The sequence below is a fragment of the Hirundo rustica genome, chromosome W, assembly GCF_015227805.2.
Source record: "Hirundo rustica isolate bHirRus1 chromosome W, bHirRus1.pri.v3, whole genome shotgun sequence".
NCBI lineage: Eukaryota > Metazoa > Chordata > Aves > Passeriformes > Hirundinidae > Hirundo > Hirundo rustica.
The window spans coordinates 15,754,070-15,777,094 of NC_053487.1; the positions used below are offsets into that span (position 1 = coordinate 15,754,070).

A 23,025-nucleotide genomic window follows, 5' to 3' on the forward strand; every position below is an offset into this window, starting at 1 on the left:
AGTATAGCTATTTAGTGATTCAAGTATAATTTTTTTTGCCACATTTAAATTAAAATTAGACTTGATATCAAAACAGTTTAAGTATATTGATGGAACACAAATACAATAAATAATAGCTTATTTTTTAGAATAATTTGAATCCCTAACTTTGTAACTGTTTATATGCAAGTGTCAGTTTTACAAACCCACTAACGTAACCAAGCTACTTGAGTAAAACTTATGGCACTATTATATAACTAAAATTTTCATTGTTTTAGACTTCAATATTTATATCTGATTACTTTTATTCAGCCAAATCAAATCTATTGTAGAAGCAATTTTAAAAAGCTGCAGCAGTTTAATTCCTCTGATAAATCTATGTTGCTGCTATTTTGGTACAATTGTTTACCTGCATGTTTTTTACCTTGATGTTTAACTGTTGTATGACAAATTTTTATTAAGTTTTTGTAATGATAAAGTTTAAATAAGTTAATTTCTGTTAAGATTAATTTTTGTTTAGTCTTAATAATGTTAAGTTTAAGTTTTTTAAGCATATTTTTAATGTTTCATTGAAGCTAAGTTTTAGTAAAGTTGATTTTAAGTTTTGTTAAAATGTATTTGTTTAAATCATAAGATATAATTCTTTTGCTATACAAATGAATGACATAAAGCCTAAATGATTTTTGTTAAAATTTGCTTATTTAAATTATGAGATACAACTATTTTGTTATAGACATCAGAATAATTTTTACTGTTTTATTTTTCATAGGTAGTACTGAGGAATGAGTAACAATTCCATATTATGACTGTTATTAGTTGTCAGCTGTTTAATGCCCTTTTTTGCTTTATTACTATTTAGCTAAAAATAAATGACAAAGCAGACTGCTTTATAAACATTCACATACTGTTGTATATCTATTTACAAGACATAATATTTTAAGAAACTTTCTTAACTACTGTTACTAAAAGGCTTTTAGAATATATATGGGAAACTCCTCCAGTTAAGGTCTGGGCCATGGCCAAGTCCTAGCCTTACCTAGTCAAGAAATATGCCCATAAACCCAAGTGTCTTTTGCACCAAAACTATACTCAAGTCCTTTTGGCTTGCCACATTTGGACCAGTAACAACTAAACCTCCTTTTGAAGTGAACTTGGAAACATCTACCCAAGAATGGTTCTCCAAGCCCTCACTCTAAAACGAAGCTTACTAACTATTGCAAACTCTTGGTAATGGTATAGTATTTAAGGAATTGATAATGCATTGTTTTAAATCACCATTTTATTTTTTATATACTACTAATTGCATGTATTATTTGATTTATTTTTGCTTAGTGTTTGTTTTATCACATATTGCTTTGCTTTTTACATTGCCTTCATGTTCATAATGAGACACACATTGTTAAAAAACAAGAGGGAGTATAGCACTTTAAGAGCATTTACATTAATATTTACACCAAAAAGTTTGAAATCAAATCAAATTTGATCCCTAGCACAGCAATACTGCTTTAAAGATTTACATGTGCAGATGCAATTTTTAAAAGTTTTTATGTAAAGATCTTTAATTGAATGCACAATAATAAAGCTTAGCTGATTTACTAACCTAGGGAGAAGGTACTGCATGTGTTTTATCACCAACAGGTCCAAAGTAGTTACCTACTCATTTGGACAAACAACAATCACCTCCAAAAAAATGAGGCCCAGAGGAAAAAAAAATATCTAATTGTCAATCAACCCTCGTGACCAAGACAACAGGACTGCCAAGACATAGCTGTAAAGACTTTAATGGCTTGTGTTGCATGAACCTCTCTGACCACTCTCAATCTATTCATGCTAGCATACAGGCCATTCGAGAGAATGTTACCAAATTAAAAATCGTAAATTATAGTGATTAGCTTAGACACATACTTAGGAGATGGGGGCTTACTGGCTAACTTAAGCATTTAGTTAAAAAAATGTTTTAGCCATATTGTTGCTTGTGATAAATGCCAATCACTTGTTTTAAAATTTTAAAAGTTTACTAGTAAATAAGATGGTTATAAAAATAGAATTAGAGTAAAAAAATTGAACAATTTTAGAGTTAGGACAATACAAGACAATAAAAACAAAGTTACAGATGTCTGGGTGCCTCTCCCGAGCCACAAGCTCTGGAGGAGGACCCCTGTTAACAAAGGATTATCTCTTAAAAGCAATAGCCTGTTGAATATTCATACATTTCATACATGATGCATAAATTCCATTCAAACAAAGAATTGTCCCTGGTTAGTATCACTTTTTTCCTTTAATCTCTATGGCGTCCACAAGGCTGAGAGAAGCAGGAGGAGCTGGTCTCTTCTGATAAGGAAGTAGTAAATTCTTTTTTTCTTTGAAAGATTTACATTTTCCTGTGGTTGGTACATAAAAACTACATTTTAACTACAAAACTACATTTACCATACTATCAAAATATTAATACAACATTAACAATTAACACAACACATATAGTAAATATCTTGCGTAGAGCCATATAATATGCACTTTTCACATTGCTTATGATGATTTGTTTGCCATGTGTTTTACAATGTGTTCAGTGACTGATAAGTCTGAGAAAAAGATCTTAATGGTGGAAAGAGAAGGGGGAAATGTGGGAATACAGCTTGGAGGCAGGACTCAAAGTACTTCTGAAGTCATTACAGAAGTAGATGAGCTAGAAGGCTACAAGCCCTGGCAAGTCGAGGCAAGACCCTGAAGAAGGAAGAGATCAAGGTGTATGTGTGTATGTGTACGAGCCCATAGCTAAGCAATGTTACTAAGAAACATAGATATAGTTGTTAAGCTTGCAAGGTATATAAACCAGCAGTGTGTTTAATAAAATCAGCTTCATGATGCAAACCATGGGGACCCCATCTCTTCAATTGCCAGACTATTAAAAAAAAAAAATAAAATACTGAATGTAAGGAATTGTTGCCCTGAGTTTTAGCCTTTTGTGAATGTTTACATTTCTATATTGGAGTCTTCTCAGGCTTGTAACATAAACAAAGTGGTTGTTTTCGCATTCCTCTCTGATGAGGGACAGTTGATGGACTTCTAGCCTGACCAGTGGAATGGAGAGGTGGCAACCTTATTGTCCAATCCCTGGTCATTATCCAGAATCCATATAAGCGAGGTCATGAAAATAAACTCCCCTCCTTTTTGTTCTGGAGTTGGATGTGTAAGTATAATTTCTTTTCATGTCCTCTAGTGACAAGGAATGATGATATAAAAGCTGTAAGCAACTGCATAAAACCATTCATTTCAGTGATTTCCTAACTTCTTGTGCTTTAAGGTTGAACAAGTAAACTGATGAAGAACAAACTGAAATTGACAGTTGTTCCAGCAGCAACTGACATTGCTTGTTGTACTCTGAATTTGGACAAGAATGAAAAGAATCAGAGGGCTGATATCACCCATTACTGCTTTGTTGTTTACCTCTAGAGAACTGCATGTGATGCAGAAAAAATGAAATCATTTTGTAACCAATTCCAAGTTTTTAGGCTGTAGCATACAGAAGTGTTTTCCAGTTTTGTCTCACAAGGAGTAGTTCAGGAAGTTTAATTACCACAGACAGGCTTATCACTGTCTCTATCACCTCACTTATACAGTGTCAATAGCAATTCCCATTAAAAACTAAAGCATTTACCTAAACATCAGCACCAAGCATGCCCTACCCTCCCACATCACCGCAGTGCCTGACCAGAATAATTCTAAGCAGCAGAAGTTTCATAAGACATGAATTTTACTCATCAGAAATGGTTGCACCCTAGATAATTCCACTGGCTGGAATATCCTGACTTTGATGCAATAAGACCAAGACTTTAAAACACAAGCATTTTGGTGTACTTCTTCCTCAAGCATACAGAATCACAAACAGAATTTTTAGGTTGGAAGAGACCTTCAAGATCATCGAGTCCAACCCATCTCTAATACCTCAACTAGACCATGACACCAAGTGCCACATCCAGTCTTTTTTTAAACACATCTAGGGATGGTGACTTGCCCTAGGTTACAATGTAAGATGTGCCCAAAGTATGTATTCTATCACCATCTACATGAGATGTTGAAACTAGGTTGGGCAGTGTTTCCCTTGCCCCCTGCCTCCAGACTATCTTCTGTTAATGGCCCATCAATGCCTTCCTGCATGACTCCTAGATAACTCCCTCCAGGAGCTATCTCTGTTTAATGGGCAATCGAGGACCCATTGCAAGACTGATAAAATGATATCAGCCCATTGTGAGAGGCTCCACCCAGGGGGAGGAGCCAAGCATTCCCACCTGGATATAATCTAGCATCTGGGACAGCACAGGCAGCTTTACCCACTGGATTCCTAGAGGACAAGAGCTACCAAACCTTTCTATGGGAACACTGCTTCAACAAGACCACTTCATCTGGACTGCTACCACCACGGTGTCAGGTTGTATTCTGACTCTGTCAGTGATCTTTTGTACTACTGCATGTGTTTTATTTTATTTTACCTTTTTTTTCTCTCCTATTAAATTGTTTTTTCTGACTTGGAGTCTCTCATTAGTTTTGCCTTCAAGCCAGCACATGACTCCACCACCTTCCCAGGCAGACTATTCCAGTACTTTATCACTCTTTCCATGAAAAACTTTTTCCTAATATCCAGCCTATATTTGCCTTGATGTAGCTTGAGACTGTGTCCCCTTGTACTGTCAGTTGCTGCCTGGCGAAAGAGAACAACCCCCAGCTGTCTACAACCACCCTTCAGGAAGTTGTAGAGAGTGATAAGGTCACCTCTGAGTCTCCTTTTCTCCAGGCTAAACAACCCCAGCTCCCTTAGTCATTCTTCATACGGCTTGTGCTCCAAGCCCCTCACCAGCCTCGTTGCTCTCCTCCGGACACGCTCAAGCATCTCAATGTCCTTCCTAAACTGAGGGGCCCAGAACTGGACACAATACTCAAGGTGTGGCCTCACCAGTGCAGAGTACAGGGGAAGAATGACCTCCCTGCTCCTGCTGGCCACACCATTCCTGTTTCAGGCCAGGATGCCATTGGTCCTCTTGGCCACCAGGGCACACTGCTGGCTCACGTTCAGCCGGCTGTTGACCAGTACCCCTCAGGTCCCTTTCCTCCTGGGCACTGTCCAGCCACACCATCCCCAGCCTATAACATTGCAGGGGGTTATTGCAGCCAAAGTGCAGGACTCAGCACTTGGACTTATTAAACCTCATCCTATTGGACTCTGCCCATCTGTCCAACCGTTCTAGGTCTTTCTGCAAAGCCCTTTGTCCTTCCAACAGGTCGACACACGCTCCCAGCTTAGTGTCATCCACAAATTTACTAATGAAAGACTCCATGCCTTCATCCATGTCATCAATAAAAATACTGAACAGAGCTGGCTCCAACACAGACCCCTGAGGGATACCACTGGTGACTGGCCGCCAGCTGGATGCAGCACTGTTCACCACCACTCTCTGGGCCCCGCCATCCAGCCAATTCCTAACCCAGCAAAGAGTGCTCTTGTCCAAGCCACGAGCTGTCAGCTTATCCAGGAGTATGCTGTGGGAGACAGTGTCAAAAGCCTTGCTGAAGTCCAAATAGACAACATCCACAGCCCTTCCTGCATCCACCAGGTGGGTCACCTGGTCATTAAAGGAGATCAGGTTGGTCAAACATGACCTACCCCTCCTAAACCCATGCTGGCTGGGCCTGAGACCCTGGCCATCCTGTAAATTGTGTGATGACACTCAGTATAAACTGTTCCATTATTTTGTCAGGTACTGAGGTCAGGCTGACTGGTCTATAATTACCAGGATCCTCCTTGGCACCCTTTCTGTGAATTTGTGTCACATTGGCCAGCTTCCAGTCATCTGGTGTTGGAGTCCAGGGCATTCCTTTGGCTGCCCTGGAGGGTCAGAGACCTGGACAGGGGGGTCTGGGACCCTGGCCCAGAGGGACATTGGCTTTGATCCCAGTCCATGGGAAAGGCTTCCTGCACTGCAGGAAGGATTGCAAGCCACAAGAATGTGAAAGATAGTAGTGTAGCTTATCACAGGGTGAGAAAACAGTAGGTTTGGGTTTTTAGTATGGAAGTGAATGGGAGCAAGAGGGAGGATTTAGGGTGTTGTCTCCTGCTTCTTCTTTCTTCTTCCCTCACTCCATTTTCTGCAGTGACAGTGGTACAAAGTAGTTTAAAGAGATTGGGTCAAAGTAGAGATGACCTGTTTAGTATAAGTGATAGGTATTGGCAAATAATGATAAATAAAGAACACGTAGCAAATAGTATAAAAGATAGCAACAGCCCAGTGCGAGGAGGAGTCACCAGATGCCCAGGTAGCTGCACAGACCTTTGTTGGGCACTGAGAAATTTGTAAGATAAGAAACAATAAACAAAGCATGCAACCTTAAAAAAATCAGAACCTGAAGACTCAGTCTCTTTTTTGAGTTTGGCTCAGAGCTTTGCAGAGGGCAAAAAGACTCTAAAACCACCTGAATCTCGAAACTATAAACCGAGAACTGGCGTCCCTGGGTGGGCCCCTGGAAAGGGGCACCAAAAGAGTCACAGTGAACCCTCTGCAGTGAACATCACAAACTCTCAGAAGATCAAAAGCCAAACGGTCAGCTCCAGAGAAGAACATTTCTGGCCAGAGCAGCTCATCTCAAATTCGTCCCAGACTGACAGATCTCCAAGGGCCCTGGAATCTGTCACCCTGAAACCTGCTGGACAGCGATCAGGACACCTCTGAGGCGAATTCGACAACAGCTGCACACAAGCCTTTGTGCTTTAGTAAGAACAGTTAGATCTAGATCATGGGAGGAACCACTTCACAGGAACAAATCTCTATTTTAGCAGCCCTAAGGGGGGTGATTTCAACAGTGTGGCTCTCAATGAGAAAGAGCTTCAGGCTTTGATGTTCTAGGTCAATTGTAATTACCCTCACTGTGAGACCCGTGTCCTATTTGAGCCAGAGTTTTAGCAGAAAGCAAATAGGGAGTTGTATGATAGAGCCACAAAAAAGGACAAAATAGCTGCTAAGCTGTTGTCCGCAGGGAGAATTATGTTAGAAGCTATATCAGAGAATACCAGTAAAAGTCCTAAGATTAGGCAGCTGCCAAGCAGCAGAGGGGAAGAAAGTAGCACTTTATCTGTCAGCCAGTCAGAGGGAGGAGACAGACAGCTGCTTTCCCCAAGTTTAATACCTCCTCTGGGAGATAAAGGAGGGGGGGAGCTCTCAGCTCTCCCAGAGTTCGTCACAACGTTCATCAAAAACCCCGAAAGCTGATCAAATGCTAGTCCCAGGAAAGACAAAACTTCTAATCCATCCTAGCGATCAGAAGGAACTAGACATGCTTTATTTTAAGGCAGTTTTGGAGGACACATTACATTCGTCCCAAGGGGGGGGGGAGACAGGTCTGACACAAAGTCCACCTCGGAGCGCCTTCACCCCCCCCCACAGTCACCACGCAGCAGCAGCCCACCGCTCCTTTCACTTTCCGCACAGGAACAGGGTGCACGGGGGGAGGGGGGGAGCACCGAGAGAACAAGAAGTCCCGACCGAGTCGGTAGTGGAGGGCGGGACTGCGGCGCATGCGCACAAGAGAGATCCTAACCTATCTCACCGAAGCGCGGAACGCAGCAGAGCACAGTCGGGAAGCACGTCAAGCAGAGATGAGGCAGATCGCGAAAGAGAAGAGTTCGCGGACCAGCGGTGTGAGTCCGCGAGCGGCGAGACTGAGGCATTAGAGGAGCTGGGATCCGTATCAGCAGTTCAGCACACGCCGATGACGCAAGCTACGGAAAGCAACACAGTCCAAAATACATCCGCGTCGCGGGGCGCAGGAGAGAAGCCGAAACCAGAAACGCCGAGCGGAGTACTACAAACCCCAGAAACATCAGCGGTGAATCCAAGCACAGGCGCAGAAGAGGCAGGACAAGGCGCAAAACACGATCCTGCTCTGGGCGGGGCAAATTCTGATGACGAGAGAGAAGAGATGGCCTCTGGGCGTGAGCGGGGAGGGGACACTCCATCAGGCGCCACTGGGCCGAGACAGGCAGGGGCAGGACAGGCAAAGGCAGAACAAGCAGGGACAGAGCGTAGCCAAGGTGGAGAGTGTCTCCAGAGTGCCACCCCCACGCAGCAAACGTCACGGAGCTCGACTCCGCCCACCAGCAGCTCGCCAGTCGCTGAATTGCCTGCATGCTGTGATTCAAACACAGCTGCTGCGTTTCTGCAGATGGGCGCGCGTCCAAAATTATCTCAGATTTTACAGATGTATCCAGAAATTGAGGGCCTTTTGAGAACTCGACATACTCCATCAAAGGCAAGGAAAGAAATAGCAAATCCAAATAGTACTGCAAACCAGCAGACGTCAGCTGTCGACGTGTCACCATGACCTAAGGGCAGGACTGTGAAACCACAACAATCACGATGAGCATCAGGCACACCGAGTAAAGCACCTTTCAGCAGCGAGACAGCCACATTACACCGCTTTTTTCCAGTTTCATATAAAAAAATCAACTTCTTCAGAACAGCAGTTCAAACAAAAGCCGAGAGAACCTTTGCCGATGGCGAGGGACGATGAAGCTGCAGAAGAAGATCAAGACATGTCAATCACTGATGATGACATCATCCACATCACTGCTTCAGAGAGCATTCCTATCCAAAAAGCAGAAACACTTGAGTTTTCACGGCAAGCATCATCATTTTTGTTATCTAAGGACTTTATGAGGCAGTTTTTCTGGCAATTCAGTAAAGCAGCTTCAAAATTCCAACACAACCCAATGTCTTCATTCTCTCGAATTTTTCTTCCGAGGAAAAGTGTTGCAGAGAAATCAAGTGATGCCCAGCAATCCCTAGTTCCCGTTCTTCAAAAAAAAGAAAAGGAAACAAAACAGGATAAAGTAAAGCCTCAAAAACAAGTAGATCCTAGAAAAGATGAAGCAGCAGCAAAGCTGCAAACACAGCAATCAATTCCAGTGTCGGACAAGACACAAGTTCCTAGTGCACGGGAATTTCTTGCAACAGACTGGACTGAAATAAGAAAGCATGCATTGAAAGGGGAGACACTTCTGATGAGTTCAAGAAGTATGGCAATGCCAGTGACTTATGATGCACAAGGTGCAAACCCAAGATAAGAGCGATTGGATCGTAGTCGTCAAAGATCTAACGAAAGCTGTTCGTGATAATGGATTAAGGTCTCCGTACTTCAAACAACTTTTAAAAGGGACATTTAATATATATGATTTAACACCATTTGACCTCAAATCCCTTGCTTCAATGATCCTCACTGACTCGCAGTTCATCATCTGGGAAGCAAAATGGAGAAAAGCTCTTAATGAGCTCAGAGACAAGTATCGGGGGGAGCAAATGCAAGCCTCACTGTTGCACAATTAGCCGGTGATCCACCACTTAACAGTCCAGCACGTCAAGCCAGACTTTTTCCTCAAGAAGTGTTGACAGACATCAAGAATGCAGCCAGAAAGGCAATGGTGCAAATTCCACTGACAGGAGTTACAGAAAGTAGTTACACAGACATAAAGCAAGGTCCTTCAGAATCTTTCACCTCATTCATCGATCATCTCACACAAGCAGTGGACAGGCAAGTCAGTGATGAGGGGGTGAAACCACATTTGATTCGTTGTCTTGCATTTGCAAATGCCAATCCAGAACGCAAACATATCATCAGTGTGATGCCTGGCCAACCCTCTATGGCAGAAATTCTAGAGGCATGCAGCAAGGTGGGGACACCACAGCACGTTGCAATGATTTTAGGGGATCAAGTAGAAAAAGCTGTCAAAGATGCATTCACAAATTTTCAACAAAGACAGTGCTACAAGTGTAGCAAACAAAAGCACTTCAAGAAAGACTGCCCACAAGTTACAAACAGTGCAGACTCATCAGATGCTTGTCCAACATGCAAGAAAAGGAAACATCAAGCAAGTCATCGCCCTGCAAAAAACAATGCAAATAGAAGAACTCAGTCAAGAAACTTCAAAAGCAGCACGAGTCGTCAACGCGCGACAACACAAGTAATAGCAATATCTCAAGAACAAGCTCCACAAGAGAGACAATCAGAGAACAATAGTCCAGTGCCCTCAGCAAGACAATCAGCAAGATCCCCTGCGATCCAGAGTTACTACCACCAGGAGCGCAATGTGACTTGGCAACTTCCAAAGTGATATGTTTTTTGGATGACAATTACGCAGTGATACCCACTAGTGTCACTAGAACTTCATGGAAGAGACAGGACTTTCTAATCATAGGCAAAGACAGAAGCAGTATTTTGAGACTTGTTATTTACCCTTCTGTCATTTCAGTAGTTTTAGCGAAGCCTCATCAACCTCCACTGATCATTCCTCAGAACACCTTGATTGCCAAGGCAATTGCATTGCCACCCAATGCTGCAGAACAAGTCATGCCAGTGCCCCAAGAACAAAATCCTCCTTCAGGTCAGCATGTAGAAGTTCATGCCTCATGAGTGAAACACATAGGCCAAAACAAACTAATTCTCGTCTGTAAGTTGACCCATAGTGAGAAAACAATCGCAGTCAAAAGAATGCTTAATACAGGAGCAGACGTCACAATAATTTCGTATCTTTTTTAGCCCAAAAGTTAGAACTTAATTGCTCCCTTAAGTCCTCTTTCAAGCATAAAGAGAAATACCTTATGTCTGAAAAGTAAAGATGTGATTGTTGTCTCAAGACCAAGAAGTAAGACTGCAATCATTCGCCCATTTGTTGTGCAAAAGCCCATCACAGTGTGAGGGAGAGACATTTTAGTACAATGAGGCATAAAGTTAAAAGTAGATTTTTAGTAAAAGCCACTGTAGCACTCACCACTTTGAAATTGACCTAGAAAACAGACAATCCTGTCTAAGTAGATCAGTAGCCCCTCAAGAGAAAAAAATTGAATGCTCTCAAAAATTTAGTCAGAGAACAATTAGAAAAGGGACACATTGTACCAACAAACAGTCCCTAGAATTCCCCAGTGTTTGTCATTCACAAGAAAGTCTCTAGCTCATAGAGATTGCTTCATGATCTCAGAAAGATCAATGAAGTCATTGAAGAAATGAGACCACTTCAGCTGAGCTTCCATCTCTCTCAATGATTCCGAGAGATTGGCCACTTGTAATCATTAATCTCAAAAACTGTTTTTTCAACCTCCCACTTCATCCAGATAATGCTCCTCAATTTGCTTTTTCCATCCCAAGCATCAACAAAGAAAAGCCTCTGCAGAGATACCATTGGGTTGTTCTTCCACAAAGTCTCAAGAACTCCCCGACCATCTGCCAATAGTTCGTTGCACGGGCGCTGTCTCCAGCACGAGAAAAACATCCAGAAGTGAAAATCATTGATTACATAGATAATCTGCTCATTGCGGCACCAACACAACAAGAATTGCAAAAAGCTCGTGACTGTGTGATCGCAGAAGTGCAACATGCAAGATTAGAAATTTCCACTTCAAAAATTCAAGAGGTTGCACCTCGAAAATACCTAAAATAAAAAAATCACTGAACGAACAGTGAAACCACAGAAAATTGAAATTAAAGCAGAAGTCAACAACTTACAAAATTTGCAACAACTTTTAAGAGAAATCAACTAGATAAGACCGATCTTAAAGATCACAAACTATGAACTTGCATCATTGTGCAATCTTTTAAAAGAAGACAATAACATCAAATCTCCCAGAAATCTCACTCCCAAAGCTCAAGAAGCCCTTAAGAAAATTGCTGGAGCCCTCCAGCAGAGACAAGCACATTGCTTTGTAACATCATTACCATTCTTTCTTGCAGTGTTAAAAGAAAAAATACAGTTGTATGAGTTGATATTTCAGTAAGACTCATCACAAAAAGACCCATTGTTAATTTTAGAGTAGATTTTTTTATCTTACAAGTCTCCAAAGACGATCCTCTCAAGTCTAGAGATAATAGCTCAAATCACCAAAGCTAAAACCAAGCTGCTGACAATAGCAAGCAAAATTTTTACAACAATTTACCTGCCTTTAAAAAAAGATTATTTTAATTGGGCATTGCAGAAATCAAAAGACTTGCAAATCGCATTGTTAGATTACTCTAGTGTTTGTACTATTCATTTCCCAAGCCACAAGCTGCTAAAGGCAAAAATAAGTTTTAGAGAAAAGCCAAAAATAAGTCAAGTGCCATTAGATGCAATAACAATATTTACTAACAGCTCAAGAAAAACTCACAAATCAGTAAGCACATAGCAAGATGCCACCACAAGAGAGTAAAAATCAAATATAAGAATAGTACACAGTTCACCACAAATAGGAAAATTAGCAGCAGTAGTCAAAACTTTTAAGCTGTTTCAGCAACCTTTTAACTTAATCACAGATTCAGCTTATGTAGCTAATGTAATCAAAAAACTTAAAAGTTCGCTCCTAAAAAAAGTTGACAACGAAAATTTGTATTCATACTTGCTGTGCATAAAGACATTGTTGCAGAACAGAAAACATAAATACTTTGTCTCTCACATCAGGGCACATTCATCCCTCCCGGGATTTTTAATAAGAAGTAATGCACATGCAGACAAATTGACCATGCCAATTTCAAGGACTTTACCGAACATTTTTGAACAGGCAAAATTGAGTCATGCATTCTTCCACCAGAATGCACAAGCACTAATAGAAACTTTTCACATTTCCAAAAGTCAAGCAAAAAAAATCATTAGTGCTTACCCAGATTGTCAGCTTGTACAGCCTCCTACTTCCATAGGAGCAGACAATCCAAAAAATTGCACAGTTTGCAGTTATAGCAAACTGATGTCACAAAATATCCATCCTTTGAGAAACTCAAAAATGTTCATGTTTCAGTTGACACATTTTCAGGTGCAGTCTTTGCATCATTGCACACAGGTGAGACAGCACAACATGCTTGTCGACATTTCTTGCAGGCATTTGCATCATTAAGCATGCCACAAGAAATCAAAACAGATAACAAACCAACATATATAAAGAAAGTGCTTAACAAATTCCTTAAGAAGTAAAGTGTCCATCATACCTTTAGTATCCCACACTCTCCAACAAGTCAAGCAATCATTAGACACATCACACATTGAAATCCCTTTTAAACAGACAAAAAAGAAAAAAGCAGACGCAACACCATACATGCGCTTAAATAAAGCCGCATATGTGTTGAATTTTCTAAATGGCTCTTTTGCAGAGCCAACTCCACCAATTATCAGACATTTTTCAAACAGCACAAAAGCGAAGCTGAAAGAAAATCCTTTAATTTTAGTCAAAAACCCAAAAACAAGACAAATTAAAAGGCCATTCAAATTAATAACTTAGAGCAAAAGATATGCTTATGTCTCCACAGCAGTCAGACCAAAGTAGCTAGCAGCGAAGCACGTGAAACCGTACCGAGTCCAAATGCAAGCAGACGCAGACCCCAAAACCAGAAAAAGAGAAGTGGGCACGCAATCGTAAGCCAGTGTCAAGACAGCAGACATCCCTTCATTCTACGTGCAAAAGAGACTCTAAGATTTAAGTTTTCTTTAGAGCTTAAGTTTTCTTTAAGACTTAAGTAATGTTGCATTTTTAAAGATTCCCATAGGAAAAAAGCCATTAAACATAAAAAAACCTGTCATTATGCCTCATTCTCTCTTTAGTTGCCTTGAGCAATGCAGCAGTTTTGCCCGTAGCCCAACCAAAAAAGAATGTTTAGGAAACTCTAGCCAATGCATCAAGTTTAGATATCATCTGCTTGACACACTCAAAGCCAAAGAAACCCTTCTCAACATATTTAGTGAAGTTGCCAGTGAGCAAAGAGTCAATTCCAGAAAACATCCCTCCGGTAATTTCAAAGTCCATTGTAAATCCAGTAGACAAAAAAGATGTTTAGACAAAGTTCCTTCCTGTAGCTCCTTTTGAACCTCAAAAACTAGAAATTCTTAGATCTGTCCAAATGCAATTTTGTGTGAAATTCAGCCTTTCTGGAGTAGCACAAAATAAAACTATAGACGTCACTCCAAACCTCAATTTTTACAGAAATTCATCATCTTAGTGTAATCACACTAAGATGTTTGACAAGCCATCCAACCATGTTCCAGCTCAGTTGCCGAGAGGAAACTTTTTCATTTGTAGAGACAAAATCTAGCCCGCAATCCCCACAAACGCCACAAGTAGTCCATGCAGCATTAGAATGCTTTCATTGCTAACACCCAACATGACATTAATGAAAGAACAAAAATATATATAGAAAAAATCTGTCAAAATGTATAATCCAAATTGTAATGATGATGTTCACACATGAAGCAAAGCTCAGAGAATTGCAGTTGCAATTTTTTCACCACAAGCAGCATCAAGAGTAGCCTTAACACAATTAGATCAAGTTGTTAGCTGAGCAAACATGCCTGAGCCACCTCTCTTGCACTGAGTGACATGTTATTAAACGTTAACAGTGTAAGACGAGCAAGTCTCCAAAACAAGGCAGCGATAGACTATCTATTGCTGACCCACAGGCATAAGTGTAAAGAATTCGAGAGAATGTGCTGCATGAATTTGTCAGATCATTCCAAATCCATTCATGAGAACATCAAGCAATTGCAGGAGAGTGTGAACAAACTTGGAGAGGTAACTGGGTCATGGATGGATGGTGTTTTCAATTTGTTTGACCTTTCACCATTGTGGAAGGAAATTTTGAAGATAGTTATATATATTTTAGTAGGGCTTGTAATCCTTCTCATGATCTTGCCATGTTTGCTTCGATGCATACGGCAGGCCATGGACAGGGTTGCCAAAGAGGTGTTTTTGGTTCAAACAGGAGGGGGAGATGTTGGAGTCCAGGGCATTCCTTTGGCTGCACCCTGAAGGGTCAGAGACCTGGACAGGGGGGTCTGGGACCCTGGCCCAGAGGGACACTGGCTTTGATCTCAGTCCATGGGAAAAGCTTCCTGCACTGCGGGAGGGATTGCAAGCCACAAGTGTGAAAGATAGTAGTTTAGCTTATCACAGGGTAAAAAAACAGTAGATTTGGGGTTTTAGCATTGAAGTGAATGGGGACAAAATAGAGGGTTTAAAGCGTTGTCTCCTGCTTCTTCTTCCCTCGCTCCATTTTCAGCAGTAACGGTAGCACAAAGTAGTTTAAAGAGATTAAGTCAAAGTAGAGATGACCTATTTAGTATAAGTAATAAGTATTAGCAAGTAATAATAAATAAAAAATACGTAGCAATTAGTATAAAAATAACGACAGCCCCGTTCAAGAGTCAAAGAGTCACCAAATGCCCGAGCAGCTGCACCGACCTTTGTGAAGCACTAAGAAAATTGTAAGATAAAAAATAATAAGCGAAGCACGCAACCTTAAAAAATCAGAACCTGAAGACTCCGTCTCTTTCTTGCGTTTAGCTCAAAGCTTTACAAAAAGCAAAAGACTCTAAAACCACCTGAATCTCAAGAAAAAAACCCAACACATATCTATTCTGAAGTGGCACCTGGCTGAGGGATGGGGAGGAGTTTTTGTTATTATCTCCCTGAGCGGGGACACATTTCCACTCCTCTTCATTTATCAGGTGCCCTTCTATTACCTGAGAGCAGGAGGCATGCAAGTCCTCAGACTCACGGTCAGAGGCCTCCCTTAAAGATGGAAGGGCTGAACTCCACCAGTCTATTTCCATTTCACTTTCCCTGATACTTCTTAATTGTGATATATGTGCTAAAGTTAATTCGTGTTATCAAATTATAAAGGGTAAATGTTCACTGTATAAATATGAGTGTTAAAGATTTGTTCAAACTAATATGGGTAAAAGTAAAATGGAAAAACCAAATTAAAAGAATTTCCTCAACTCGGGAAGCACGGGAGGGACACGAGGAAAGTATGATTGGAATTACCAGAAAGGGGGCCTAGAAACTATCGCTGCCGGGAATCCCTGAAAGGATACAAAGGACAACGGAAAACGGAGATACAAGTCCGGAGACCGAGATAATCACTTCAGATGGATATCTCTACTCGTCTCCGTTGAAAATGAACATATCCACGACACACCCGGTCCCAACCATCAGCTGCATTGTTCCACCCTACCGGTCCATTCAAACTCCCGATACCGGGACTTGCATGATTAATGAAGACGCCTCGGAGGGAAGACCGTCAGAATCCCGGACTTCACTCCACGATCCAGTGTATAAAAAGGGGCGGCTGGAGACCGAAGTTGTGAACTTGGGGGGGTAACAGACTGGCAGAGTCTGTTATCCGTGTTCACCCAGCGGCGATCCCGGGCTCGACGCTGTCCTTTTAATTGTGGCTTTCTGAGACTGATATTTTGTCTCACAATAAAATTCTAAATTTCTGATAAATCAAATCTGGTCGATTTTATTTATAACATTAATCTTTCAACTTCCTCCCTAAGCTCAGCCACCAGCAAAAGGAGATCACTCACCTGTTCACACCGTAGGCAGGCCTCCTCCACAGCACCCCCTGAAGCCACCGATAAGCTCAAACACTCTGGGCAGGAATGGGTCTGTATAGATGCATCCTTTTTGGAGGGCTCCATTTGGTCACGTACACTTATACAAACCACAGTTTTCGACCGTGTAGAAACCATTGCTAGCAGACACCCCAAAAGCAACCAGGCAGCAGAAATACTTCAAACAACACAGAGGACACCTTACTTGCAACCCTGCCGGCACGAACTGCCGCGCAAACTGCCTTGTCCATGCCCCAGTGACTCGCCACACCCCTGTTTGCCCACTCCTGTTCGCCGCCCACCCCAGAGACCTCTTATAATCAGCCACTCAGTATCAATGCAGGAAGCTCCACCCCTTGCTCCTCAATGACTCACAAATGCAAACCACTCACCTGCTCAATGATCCTATAATCAGCCACTCAGTATCAACGCAGGAAGCTCCCCCCTTGCTCCTCAATGACTCACAAATACACTTGAAACAAGAACTCTCTGCAGGCATGCACAGATTTCACTCAGACACTATAATTTCAAATGCAAGACATTTGATATGATTGCCAAAAATCTCTGGCTCAACCTGACTCATAGTTCACATATGCAGTACGTAGATATCTAAAGAAGTCATGCAAGAAGCGTGCAGCTTTTTTTTTTTGGTGGGTCCTACAGCACACTGTCTGACAGGGATAGATAGGCACAATTTAAATCACACCACTCCTGCACTGATATGGGTGGTGCAACACAGCTGGGAAACCTTTCCCAAGCACACTCAGCTTAATTCTGTTTTAAAGCAACTTCATAAAAGCTTTTATCCCACTGTTTGATGCCAGGTTATGGCACATTAGTCAGAATGTTGAGTTCCTACCTTTTGATTCATCTCAAAGCTCAGGTTTAAAAGACTTCAGTGTTAAGCACAAACAATTTCTGCTTTTAAAACAAAATATGAGATGCTCCTTGGGTGAATCACCAAATCCACTTGCTCTCCAATTAAAGGAGCTCTCTCTTCCCCCTAACAATTTGCTTTGTAAGTTACACAACATCTTTCTCCTAATCTGATTTTAAAGGCCACATCACTCAGAATGCAGTCCCTTTCAGAAATGTAGTTTGTAGTAAGTGGAGAATCCTGCACTGAACAGCTCCCACACAGACCTGGAGGGAACCTGGGGGTAAAGCAGTGTGCGTTAGCATGGCACTGGCCACCACATGCTTCTGCTAACCCTAAACTGACATATTATTAACAAATTAAAAATGCCACCAAAAAGCACTGGCCATGTTAATTTCTAGTTAGACAGTGCTCTAACACTCCAAGAGCACCCCAAATCCTGTTACAGCACACCTCTTTCCAAGCACTGACTCACAGAACCACAGATGTTTGAAAGGATCTCATTCTTCTCTCAGTGCAGTCCAAACTCCTGCCCAAAAAGCAGGCTCACCCACCAAATTCACATCAACATGCTAAAAACTCTATCCAGGTTCAGAACTTGAAAACCTCCAAGTGATTTCAGTGTCTCTGACCAACAAATACTTTTTCATCCTTCAAATTATTTTCCTCTTATGGTCTCCTCTCCAGCAACCTCTCCTGCTCCTTTTTATAACCTCTGTCACCCCTTCTTCTGCCATCAACTTCTGTAAAAAGTCTGACTTCAACTTCTTAACCAAAAAGATGCTCAGCTTGCCAAGCCCTTGGTAAGCTACACCAGCTCTGTCAAACCAGAGCTGACACTCAAGCACTTCCCACTTCCTAGGTCCCCGACAGAATTATCTATTTCCCATGTGACACCAAAGTGTGGAGGAGAGCAAAGAACATCCGAGTTAAGCATTAACCAAGAGAGGAATCCCAGCAAACTCCCTGACAACCTTAATTTAGTGTTTGCCCTAACAGAACAGGCATGCTTTAAAACAAGCATGTTGCCAAACCCATGGAACTGCTCTCTGCCACCTCCTGCCAGCCTATTCTCAGCGCTGACGTGAGATCGGATGATTGCCAAAGCAATTTAGATTTTTCTGCCCATTTCACTGTAAACAAAAATGACAACAAAAATACCAGGCACTTATTCCAACCTCTAGTCCTTAAGCTAGCAAAAAATAAAGAAAAAAAAAACCAAAACACCAACCCAGAGTTCTCTCAGCAGCAATGAGTCCAGATGCTCATAACACTGCTATCAGACCAGTAAAATACTTCAGTTTACACACCACTACTATAAAAACTGGAACTAAATTCTCATTGCACAGTTCTGTCACTTTCAACAAACTGTATGAAACCTGAACACCTCTCCTGTCACCCTGGTTTTTCTGAGTTTTTTAAAGCCTTTTGATTGTTCATAAGATGGAGTCAGACTTTTTAGCTTCTGTACAATATTAGGAGCAGTTTCTGCCTTTTCTCACACATGTAACATAAACAAATCCTTTGTTTTTCATTCTCTGTCCTTTGTTTGCATATTTCTAACCTGAAAACAATTGTAACTGACAGTTGGTCTGGCCATTTGGCTGGAAGGTGAAAACTCCAGAAGCCAATCCACAGCCAGACCCACAAATGTATAAAAAGTAAGAAATAAACAGGCAGAGGGGCTCTCGGCCTTGGCTCAGCCTTGGGCTCTCTCGGAGGAACTCTCTGCCCTGTAAAATCTCTTGTCTCCGTGTGATTGCTTTGCGTGCCCGATCACACTCTCCCAACTACCGAAAGTGGAAAATAAAAGAATTAGTAGTTCTGATACAGCTCACCTCTAATTACTTGTGTGTGTACATAGTCATCAATTGTCTTACAGAGAAATACTTTAAAGCATTTTTTTTCTTTCCCAGCACAAATTCTCTCTCAACAGCCCAGTCCTATTTTCTGTCAATCAGGAAAAAGTGCCATTGATTAGCCTGCAGCCCTTAAAAAACCCCACCAAACAAAGCACTACACTTCTGCAGGCCAAGCACCACTGCACTCCTTTTAGTTTCAGATTAAGAGAACAGGGAAATAAAAACCTTCCACCTTTCTATTCTAGGTTCCCTTCCCTTAGGATAATGACTTCAGTTCCTAGCCCTCTGTCACCTAGAGCCATTTTTATCATATAAAAATGATTCCTCAGGACTTCTTCCCAAGGATTTGCCTAATTTCAGCTCCTGTGCCAGGAACCAAAAATACTTTCTCCTCTCCATGTAGCTGCACACCCTTTCCCACCAAGCCCTTGCTCAGCACTCCCCTAGATGTGTGAAATAAGTTCTGGGGAAGAAGCATACTCCTGTCAGCACACTGAGAGCTCCTTGAATTCCACCCAGCACATGACAGAGCACAGGTTGATTCATCTCTGTAACTCCACTGAAACTTGATGAATTGTAGGTTACAAAGATGAACCAAGAAAATCTTCACACCCAACCATAAGGAACTTTGTATATAACTGAGAACAGGCACAGTGTGGGTCCTTTGCCACAAGTCCCAAATATAGCTTTATCTTACTTGCACAATGAAGAGAACAGGGATAAGGTGCAAGTAAGAGTGCTCTCCCAGTGCCTGAAGACATTACCAGCCTCAGCAGAACCAATTCCTCCCTCAAAAATAAAGCCAGCAAAACTTTATAAGATTACTGTCCTGTATAATGGATTAAGCCTTTCCCTGATTACAGGCTTGCTCTTCCCTTACAACCCCATGGTAATTACAGATAAATCTGGCTGCCCAGTAACCCTAACCCAATTTAAAGCACACCTGAGTCCCATCCCTTTCTCTCCCCTCAAAAGTAAATCTCTGTTCATGACAGGTTTATACACCATTCGTGTACATCACGTCCAGAGTGAAAAAAAACTGCTTTCCTATTCAACCTACTCATTCAATTACATCAAAGGCCAATCACTTATCCCAGGGCAAAGCTATCTTTCAGAAGGCTCTGATTTGAGCAACATATCCCTGCTCTGATCCATGGTGCTGCTGGACTGTAATCATCCACCCCCTCAAGAAACAAAAGCATATTGCTGTGAATGAAGTCACTAACAGAATGTTATTTTTTTCCACTCAATGGAACAATGAAAGTTTATTCTAGTCATTCTAGGATAACTGAATAGACCATGCAATGGAAATAGTCATCCTGTTCAATCCAATTTTGAGCTCATTTCACTTTGATTTTTCAATTTATGTGTTTCTATCAGAACAGAGCTCTCTTCTGCTAGAGCAAAATTCAAATTTATGTTCACAGCTTCCAATAGAAGCACTTCCCCGGGTGATTTTTGAATCAACTCCCTGCAAGAAGCTTCAGGCAGCCTTCTTAGCTACTTTAGCAGCAAATAGTAAAGGTAGCATAAACACACCCAAACATGTTGTTTATACAAAGTTTATCCTATGCAAGTAAACACAAGATTGTTTCCAATAACACCATGAAACAAAACAAGATACCATATCTGCTTATCTTTTGCCAAGATACACATTGTCACTTCTAGTACAAGTGCAGTTCAAGTCATTCGGGCTTCTGACTGTCATCCTCTGAAACTTTCAGAAATTTTTCTATGCCTTAATGTTATATATTTACCAACTTCCCCATATGCTAGCTTCATCTTCTGTGACCAAAAACCAAACAAAACAAGAAAAAGCCCCAAACAATGAAAACCCCAACTGCATTTGTCAGACTGATTATCTAAAAGCTCTATAATTCACTGAAAGGAGCACATAATGGAAAAACTTCAATACTGACTTAGTTTTACCAGTATCAGGGAAAAGCCCTGCAACAGGTTAAAGTTTGTAACTAGTACTCTCTCCAAGAAGACTCAGGAAGTTTTTTAAGTGTCTGCTACACTGCTGTTCCTGGAAATACAACCAAGAACTGAGTTAAAAAGGGTAGACTCAACACGTGTATTTAACAAATGTAACCAATCAAAGGTAAACACTGTCACATTAGCTGGTTTTGCTACCCAGTGATGCTGCCTTGAACTCCACCTGTATTTCAACTTATCAGGTCTGTCAGGAAAAAAAAAAAAATCAAAAGGGCACAGCCATAATAAACAAACTGCAGCCCTAAAGAGAACTTATGTTAAAAAAAAAAAAAAAAAAAAAAAAAAAAAAAAAAAAGTGTTTTAGATTATTTTCCCATTAAGTTCCATTGGTAAGCACGTGGTGTGCATCATGACCACCAGCGTTCTGGATTGTTCAGACAGAGCCAGCCGCACCCCGCGCTCTGTCACCAGAGCGGGGCAGAGGTTGCGGAGCAGCGCTGTCGCCGTCCATCGCTGTCCCTGCCCAAGCGTGGGAACTCCCACCGCCCGCAGTCCAGCACCCATTCCGGCGCGGCACCGCTCGGGAATTCCCACGGGCAGCGAAGCGGCCCGGCCCTTCTGGGCGCTGCCGGCTGCCTCTCCGAGCAGCCCCCCAAAACCCCCACGGGTTTAAACGCCTTTAATCCCCGGAAAGGCTCCCACACCCCTCGCCCCTTCATCCTCCTCGAGCCCAGGCCGTTCCCCGCCCGCCTCCCAGCGCGCTCACCAGCTTGAGCTTGTTACGGCTCTCCTCTTCCGCGGCGCGCCCGCCACGCTTCGCGTTCATCCTGCCAGAGCTCAGCGGCTCCTCGCCGCCCGCGCCCGGAGCCGCGTGTCCGTCCATGGCTCTACGGGGCTGACCCTGCGCCAAGCCGAATCGAGCCGAGCGCTCACGGTCGCACCGGACCCATGAGCCCCCCTCGTCCGCTCCGCCCAGGGCGGCTCCGCTGCGCACGCGCACGGCCCGCCCAAGCCACCGCGCCTGAGCCCTGCACGAGCGGCAGGAAATGGCGGAACCCCTCTGCGCGCACGGAACGCCCCCCAGCAGCACCGACAGCTAGGGAGAGCCTAGGTCCGCTCCGGCCGGGCTTTATGGCACAGTGCGCTGGGCGGAGCCTTGCAGAGCGTGTCCTTCCAGCCCCTGCCATGGGCGGGGTCACCTTCGGCTGTGCCAGGTGTCTGCAATACCCGTCTCACCTGCCCTTGGGCACGCCTATCCACAGTTGTTCTGGGCAACCTGTGCTAAGGCCCCATCCTCACAGGGAAGGATTTCTTCCTAATATCTATTCTAAACCTGTGCTCTTTCAGTTTGAACTCACTCCCCCGTGTCTTGTCACTACGTGCTCTTGTAAATAGTCTTGCCCTATCTTTCGGGAAAGTTCCCAGCAGGTTCTGGAAGGCCACTTAGTGCACCCCAAAGCTGGTTCTCTCTTCTCCAGGCTGAGCAATATCTGAGTCATCTACCCGTGCCCATGGCTTACAACAATGAGAAATTGTTTAAACCGTTTCTGTGGATTCCAGAATCCCTTTGGCCAAGCCTCACTGTGTAAACTGCAGGTCTCTCAGGATGCTCTGTATCATGGACAGCGGAAAAATCATGGGTCACATGTCTGGTTATTAAAGGTGTCATGTTGACAGATGTCTTCATATCAATGTCGTCTCTTTTTAAAAGAAAAATACATATTTTGTGTGGGTGTAGCTGAATCTATACTTGCTAAAGTATGTTGAGGAAGCAGTCATGAACACCATCACGATCTGTTGTTTTGGTGGGACAAGGGCAATCCTTTGGAGTTCACATGCAGATAAAAATATATCAGTTTATTGCCCTCTAGGAGAGGGTCCCAACTCAGCACTGCTTCCACAGGGGAGTTTGTACTTTTGAAAAGGCAAGCAGGACAGAATAGTGAATTTCTGATCTCCATCTAATACATACACTGATA

General features: G+C 42.4%; 1 protein-coding gene across 6 annotated transcripts in view; it reads right to left on the minus strand.

Moving 5' to 3' along the window:
* The window catches only part of DIAPH2 (diaphanous related formin 2), a 297,380-nt gene extending 275,366 nt beyond the window's left edge, over positions 1-22,014 (minus strand). For 2 of the 6 annotated variants that reach the window (XM_058423886.1, XM_058423887.1), the window contains exon 1: positions 21,813-21,985. In XM_058423886.1, the coding sequence (XP_058279869.1) occupies positions 21,813-21,929 (117 nt within the window). In that variant the 5' untranslated portion in view covers positions 21,930-21,985. Of the gene's footprint in view, positions 1-21,812 lie in introns of all 6 variants that reach the window. The other 4 variants (XM_058423889.1, XM_058423890.1, XR_009208586.1 and 1 more) reach the window with 3 other exon arrangements.
* Positions 22,015-23,025: the final 1,011 nt, after the last annotated feature.